The following is a 7,741-nucleotide window of genomic DNA, read 5'->3' on the forward strand; positions in this document are numbered from 1 at the left end:
GCGTGGGGTTTAGAGTTGAAGGAACCAACATGTCGCTGGAAGACCCGTTCTTCGTAGTGAAAGGGTAAGAATAGATTTTCAATAAAGTGTCAACCGACACATTGACTGCCTACTGCAAAGAACAAATAGCACGCATGCCAGTTTGGACCTTTTTGTTTTATAGCGCAGTGTTTAGAAGTTATCGCCTGGTCTCTTGCAAGCTAACGTGGCTAACTGGGTAGCTAGCGTAGCTGAAGAGCTAGCATTGAATGCTACAGGTAGGCTAGTGTGTTAGTAAGTTGGTACAGTGGCTTACAGTTGGCTTCACACACATGTGTTGCTGAAGTCCATCTTCGTCATTCCTAACATTCCGTACCTTTTATCCCTGACAGTTTTCTTGGCATTCGCCGTGAGGCAGTTGACGGAGAGTTGTGAATTTGAGGAAGGGTGTGATGTGTATCTAACGAGCTATCTGGCAACACCGATTTTCTTTGACTTTGTTTGGGTCATGTGCGGGCTGAGACTGTTGCGTGTCAACTTGTGATGTCAACTAAACAAGAAGGCTAACTAGCCTTCTGCATGGTCCTAGCAGTACCATGTTCATGTGGATGTACGGTGTGTGAGTGGTTTGTAAACCAACGTAAACTCATGTCTGACAGTCTGTTCAAGCCCTCGGTTTAATTCGTGACAATCATCTAAAATTCGGGCTAGTATTCCCCCCCCCCCTCCATAAATTATAGTAAATTATACATTGACGTTTAGGTGTTCAGCGTATTGGTACATTGTAGCAGCATGTCATTTTAGAAATCATAAATAAAACACATCGTTTTGGTATTGGAGTGAAGTAGGTGTGCGTGTTAAGACCATGTAGTGTCTGTGAGACTTGGTATGTGCACTGCCTGCGTGGGTAGGCGCAAACCCAAAAATGTGTTATGCTCGTGTGTGTGCCCAGGGAGGTGCAGAAGGCCCTGTCTCGTGCACGAGGGCTGTATGAGCGCTGGGAGGAGCTTCTGCAGGAGGGAACGCAGGTGAGCGCTCACACAGGTGTGTGTGTGTGTGTGTGTTAGAGAGACTACAAAGAAAGGGAGTGAGACCGTACATGTGAGAGAGTAAAGTGTGTGTGTGAGAGAACGAGAAGAATACAGAGTAATAGTGAGTGAGTGAGTGAGTGTGACAGACAGAGTGAGAGAGAGACAGAGTGAGAGAGAGACAGAGTGAGAGAGAGACAGAGTGAGAGAGACAGAGTGAGCGAACAGGGTACTGATGTGTGTTTTCTCCAGGTGAGTAAAGATGAGCTGGACTGGAGCACCAACGAGCTTAGGAACTGTCTGAGGGCCATAGACTGGGACCTGGAGGACCTGCATGAGACCATCAGTATCCTGGCAACACACACACATACACACACACATACAAGGAAACAAACAGACACCTCTCTGTTTCTCTGTCGCTTTTTCTCTCTCACACACAAAGATACAGACACCTCGGTCTCTCTCTCTCTCTCTCTCTCTCTCTCTCTCTCTCTCTCTCTCTCTCTCTCTCTCTCTCTTCTCTTTCTCCCTGTGTCTCACACACACATCTAAGAGACGTCCTCTCATGATCCAGCAGTGTGTTTGGGCCTTGACTCCCCTCAGGCATTGTGGAGTCCAACCCTGGCAAGTTCAAACTGGGAGACAATGAGCTGCAGGAGAGGAGAGACTTTGTGGAGAGGACGAGGGAAGCTGTACAGGTGTGTGAACGTGTGTGTGTGTGTGTGTGTGTTGGAGAGAGAGATAGACATGGTGAAACAGAGTGAGGGGTGTAACCTGTTCTCTATTCACCGCAGGAGATGAAGGAACAGCTCACCAGTCCCTCTGTTGTGGCCCAGGCTGAGAAGAAAAACAGACAGGTACACACACACACACACACCCAGAACCCCCAGGCACGCATGTGCATAGACGACTTGGCTCTCCGCTACTGTTTCTCACACGCGCGCACACCTCTGCCTGTGTGTCTGTGTGTCTGTCTGTGTGCCTGTCTGTCTGTGTGTGTGTCTGTCTGCCTGTCTGTCTGCCTGTCTGTCTGCCTGTGTGCCTGTCTGTCTGTCTGCCTGTCTGTCTGCCTGTGTGCCTGTCTGTCTGTCTGCCTGCCTCTCCCTGCAGGCTCTGCTTGGAGAGGCGGCCGGGCAGGACCAGTCCACCGGGCTGGAGGCTCACCTGGTGTCTGCTAACTCAAGATACATCCAGGATCAACAGGAGCAGCAGCAGGTAGGAGAGGAGGGGGGGAGGGAGGAAAGGAAGGAAGGAAAGAGGAATGAATGGAGGGAGGGAGGAAGGGTGAGGGAGGGAGGGTTGAATGAGACTGAAAGAGGCTACGATGAGAACAGAGGGGAAGCCAACTGTTGGGAAGGGAAGTGTGAAAACATGCTGTGTGTGTGTGTGTGTGTGTGTGTAGCTGATCGTGCAGGACCAGGATGAGCAGCTGGAGCTGGTGTCCGGCAGTATCCGGGTTCTGAAGGACATGTCTGGACGCATCGGAGACGAGCTGGACGAACAGGCTATGTGAGTGTGGAGGGAGCACGCACACACACACGCACGCACACACACACACACATGCACACACACACATACACAGCTAACCGCCTGACTTGCTCCTGACAACATTGCTTTGTTATGTACCCACCACTAGATACTGAGCTTAAGTTTGGACTTAAAGAGGGAGACAGGGAGGTAGAGAGAGAGAGAGAGTGTGTGTGTGTTGTGTCCTTGGAGTCCTCTCCTGCTTCTTGTAGGAACATTCTCTGTCTGCTCTAGGTAGCAGTTGAGGCATGCAGCTTTGGTTTGTATCCGGTAGCCATAACAACAACAGCCACAGGAACGTTTGTGTTTGTGTGTGCTCTCCTGCATGGAAGAACCAGGTTCATGGCCGTTTTTGTGTGTGTGTGTGCGTGCTAGTACAGTCATGTCACGTGTCTCTACTGTTGAAGATAATTATGGGTTACGTTACACTGTGCTTCTGGGAGGAGTGTGTGTGTGTGTTCTCCTACATGGCAGAACCTGCTTCATGTACTGTGTGTGTGTGTGTGTGTGTGCGTGTGTGCGTGCGTGTGTGCGTGTGTGTGTTTCCTGACGTGGCTCTCTTTTCAGCATGCTGGGAGAGTTTGGTGATGAGATGGACCAGACAGGATCCAGGATGGACTCAGTCCTCAAGAAGATGGAGAAGGTCTCCCACATGACCAGCAGTGAGTACACACACACACACACACACACACACTCACTCACTCCCCCTGGCTCCTTGCCCACTTCTGACTTTTATTGACAATGCATTATAACTCGCCACACTGCCCTATAACTGTGGCTTGATGTCTCTCTCTGTCTCTCTCTCTCTGTCTCTCTCTGTTTCTCCCTCTCTGTCTCTCTCTGTTTCTCTCTCTCTGTTTCTCTCTCTCTGTCTCTCTCTCTCTCTGTCTCTCTCTCTCTGTCTCTCTCTCTCTCTCTGTCTCTCTCTCTCTCTCTCTCTCTCTCTCTCTCTCTCTCTGTCTCTCTCTCTCTGTCTCTCTCTGTTTCTTTCTCTCTGTCCCTCTCTGTCCCTCTCTGTCTCTCTCTGTCTCTCTCTGTTTCTCTCTCTCTGTCCCTCTCTGTTTCTCTCTCTCTGTCCCTCTCTGTCCCCTCTCTGTCCCTCTCTCTCTCTCTCTCTCTCTCTCTCTCTCTCTCTCTCTCTCTCTCTCTCTCTCTCTCTCTCTCTCTCTCTCTCTCTCTCTCTCTCTCTCTCTCTCTCTCTCTCTCTCTCTGTCTCTGTCTCTGTCTCTGTCTCTGTCTCTGTCTCTGTCTCTGTCTCTGTCTCTGTCTCTCTCTGTCTCTGTCTCTCTCTCTGTCTCTCTCTCTCTCTCTCCCTATCTCTGTGTGTCCAGGCAGGAGGCAGTGGTGTGCGATAGGTGTGCTGGTGGTCATCATGGTCGTCGTCCTCATCCTGTTCTTCGCCCTCTGATGGACGACGCTCTCCTCCAAACGCGCCCACTTCCACCCCCCCCTCTCCCTCCTGGGATCGAGGGAGGACCCCCCCCCCCCACACACACACACACACACGGAGGAAGGGACGGACAGATGGGGGAGAGGGGCGGGGGGAAGGAAGGAAGCCGCTCCTCTTTACTCTTTCTCATGGCTTCCTCCTCCCTCCAGCGCTTACCAGTCAATCTGAATGTTCTGTCTTTAGTCTCCCTCTCTCTCTCTCCCTCCCTCTCTCTCGCTCTGTGTCATCTCCCCCATCACGTGTATCAGCACAGCTTCACCACAGGACAGGACGACATCACAGCTCCATGGTTTTATACTGTACCTAGGCGGTACAGACCGCTGGTCTATTTAAACGTCAGGAACGGGGGAGGGAGGGAGTGAGGGAGGGAGGACTGTATAAAGGAATATGGAGGGAGGGGAAGGAGGGGAGTCAATGTTGCCTTATCTATTTTTATACGTCTGTAAGATTCCCCTGTGCAGTGAAGTAAAGTGTGCCTACACCTGAGCATGGTAGTACCGGCTCTCTAAGACCTGATCCAGGATCAGCTAGGTGTTCACCCCGGGTAATGGGTGGAGAGGAGGGATGGCAGAGAACTGGCCCCAGACCAGGACCCTGGGGTCCAGATGCATCCGTCAGCCGTCGACATCATTTTAAGGTGCGTTTGATCTACCCCCCCCCTCCCCTCACCTCAGGACTTCCTTCCGTTCACCACAGACGACACAGGTCGTGGGGGGAAGGACGAGCCAAACAAACGTCCCTCACCTCTCAGTCATTTGACAGTATTGGAATATTTCTTACCAGAGTGTGTGTGTAGCGAGTTCCGAGTTGCCTCGTGGAAACGTCATCCTTCCGAGAATGGGTTAGTCAGGAGGAAGAAAAAAAGCTTTATGAGAAGGAAGAAGGAAATTGTTGCTGGGCAGGTTATAATAGCACAGCTGGCTCACCTCTCGCTCTTTCGCCATCTAGTGGACAGTGGAGGTACCTTCCATTTCATAGCAATGTTGGGTAACTTGCATAAAGACACTACAAACTATGTATTAAATATATTTTGTGGCCTGAGCACACATAATGATAACGTGTAAATACTGTGCGTGCAATGTAAAACTTTTCTTTTCATTCGGTTGCTTTGAGATTGTGTTTGAAGCGTTTGAGGAAGAAAAAAAAGAACGCTTTTGTGAATACTCTTGCTGTGTATTCTCATTAGCTCTTTTCAGGACCGTTTTGCAGTAAGCTGCTGATGTCATGGTGTCACAGAGAACCCCAGTCTGCTCCACCATTGGTGGGTTTTGTCAGGACCTCTCAGGATTGGCTGACAGTCTGGCCCAGTCCCAATACTTCGCAGGTTTTTACTTCCTCTCATCCAATCAGTCAAAATAGTCACGGGCCATTTGTGATAATGACCTTAGATCAGTTAGCACTGAAAACTGAGTGTATTTAGCGACAATGGACAAATACTAACTACTAGTTAGTATTTGGAGGTACTCTGGACAGTGTTGGAACATGGCCGGATTGAGAGGGGAGGGGTTAGCAATCAGGGGCCTGGTACCATTTCTTCTGTGCCAACGGTCAGTGTTTGTCCAGCTGTTGGAAATGACTGTTTGGTATCATCAGCCACTACTGCCTTGGGCAATGAAGGAACATGAATGGAGGGTCAATATTTTCTGTCTCCCTTCTTTCTTTGCAACTTTCAGATGAGTGTAACACCTTGTTATTAAGCGTAAAGATGTGAGAGTCCAAACGGCGCAAACTCCGTCCACTTGGACAGCCCCGATGGACGAAACGCACCACCTTCCTACGTGTTACCTCTGACAAAGCTCTAAGCCTTCACGTTTATTTGCTTTCTAACCAAAACTCCAGATGCCTGGGGGTCATTTCTACAACTTTTAAGATTTGTAAGTCCCTACAAATGATGTGTAGATGCTCAACCTACCTGTAAGCTGGTGTGTAGTCACCTGTCTTCAGGTCGCACAGCTGAGGAAACGTGGCCTTTTCCAAACAGACCTGCCTGTTGAAGTCTGCCCGTATTTTTGTAACGTGTTCTTGTGTTAATACTGTGTCGATGATAAACATTTCTTTATTGTATGATTCTAAAGGAAAATATACACAAGTTATTCTTAAATAAAGCATTATATGCTTTTAAAACGGTTTTGCGTTTATTTATTTGGTTGTATGTCACTAATTTCTCAAATGACCAAAAGAAAAACACTCAAGACCATATTTTACATTTTTGTTACAAACCTTTTATTAAGATATTCCGGCTTTTTTTTCTCGTCTTTTTTTCCTTAAATCCGACTCTGTCTGTTGTTTCTCTTTACAGTAGTTAATGTGCAATTATCTTTTACTATTGGGTCACAGTTAGGAATTCACAAAGTTATTGGCACTTAGAACACAGGGAGAACACTGGCATGTACAAGGGGGGGGGGGGGGGGGGAGGGGGAGGGGGGGGTACACGGCAGGGTCAAGTGAGGTCTTGGGGGTGGGGGGGCGTAATGTTTGACATCAGTAGACTCATTGGGAGGTTTATTCCAAAAAAAGCTGTATTTTCCATTTTTTTTGTATGTTTTTGTGTATATATATATATTTTTTTTTTTTACTCTTCTGCTGTTTCCAACTCTGGGTTATTTCATAGTTATCATAATAATGATGATAGTAATACCTCATGCTGCGAGAGTGCACGTCTAACAATCAAACTCCGATAGTGCTTCTATGTATAATGTACAGTTTATATATTTATATATTTATAGTTGGGAAAGAAAAAAAAGAAACTGATTTCCGCCCAAACGACACCAGAGACCGAAAAATATATAAAAGGTAAGTCATTCACGGTTGCTATGGTTATATGGAAGCCCCCACACCACCATCACCCCCCCCCACCCCATCATCTCTTGTATCTGAGGTAAGACTGTCTTAACTTTTACTCTCATAGCTGGACCTCACATAGGCCTCATCCTAGAACCTAGAACTTCCGAAAGAAAAAGACAAGATAACTTCAACAGTCGTCATTGAAGGTTCTGGACTAGGATATATATCGGTTACAGGAACCCACCTTCAGATAATAATAAAAAAAAACAGCTTCTGAAGACTGTTTCGAGGTCTTCTTCCGTGTTTCTAAGCCTGCGTGGCCCTGAGGGTCTCCCACACTGAGTCGACAGCAGGCAGGCAGGTACTGAGGTTATGGCTGAGAGCACTGGAGGTAACTGGTAGTTATCACTGCATCTTAACACGCTAGGTGCGCTGCGGTGTAAGCACCTTGTGTGTGCGCGCACATGTCTGTGTACATGCGTGTGTGTGTGTCTCTGGTGAGTCGGGCGGCAGGGCAGAGCAGAGCGGTAGCCTAGCAGTAGTAGAGATGTCTGAGTGGAGCAGAGCAGGTGTCTGTCAGGATGGGACAGAACAGGAGACACACACAGGGTTAACGGGGGGGGGGGGGGGGGGGGGAGGAGAGGAGGGATGTAGAGAGCGGTTGACAGGAGATAGCGATGGATGGATGCACCTCTTGGAAGAAAGAACACCCAAATAAAAAAATCATTTTTTTTCTTTCTTTTTTCTCAAATATCCATCGCTGTTGTCTCCACAGAAGCACTCCCCCCTCCCCAACACCCTCCCTACATGGTATGAAGGTACACACAGCATTTACAGTACAGGTCATCAGGTCCCTTTGCAGGATTTAAAAGGACACACTCCTCTCTCTCCTTCACCCTTACAACCAGCCTCTCGCCCCTCACCTCTCCCCCAACCTTGCCCCACCCCACCCCTTCACCCTTCAAAGGAGAGA

General features: G+C 48.5%; 1 protein-coding gene across 1 annotated transcript; it reads left to right on the forward strand.

Annotated features, from left to right (window-relative positions):
• On the forward strand, window positions 1-6,126 carry LOC136965260 (syntaxin-10). Its single transcript, XM_067259336.1, has 9 exons — window positions 1-64; window positions 932-1,007; window positions 1,260-1,353; window positions 1,611-1,705; window positions 1,802-1,864; window positions 2,118-2,222; window positions 2,410-2,516; window positions 3,102-3,196; window positions 3,866-6,126. The coding sequence occupies exons 1-9, from the start codon at window positions 30-32 to the stop codon at window positions 3,940-3,942; spliced, it is 747 nt and encodes a 248-aa protein (XP_067115437.1). The 5' UTR covers window positions 1-29; the 3' UTR covers window positions 3,943-6,126.
• Window positions 6,127-7,741: the final 1,615 nt, after the last annotated feature.

Source organism: Osmerus mordax, chromosome 21 (genome assembly GCF_038355195.1).
Source record: "Osmerus mordax isolate fOsmMor3 chromosome 21, fOsmMor3.pri, whole genome shotgun sequence".
NCBI classification, from domain to species: Eukaryota; Metazoa; Chordata; class Actinopteri; order Osmeriformes; family Osmeridae; genus Osmerus; species Osmerus mordax.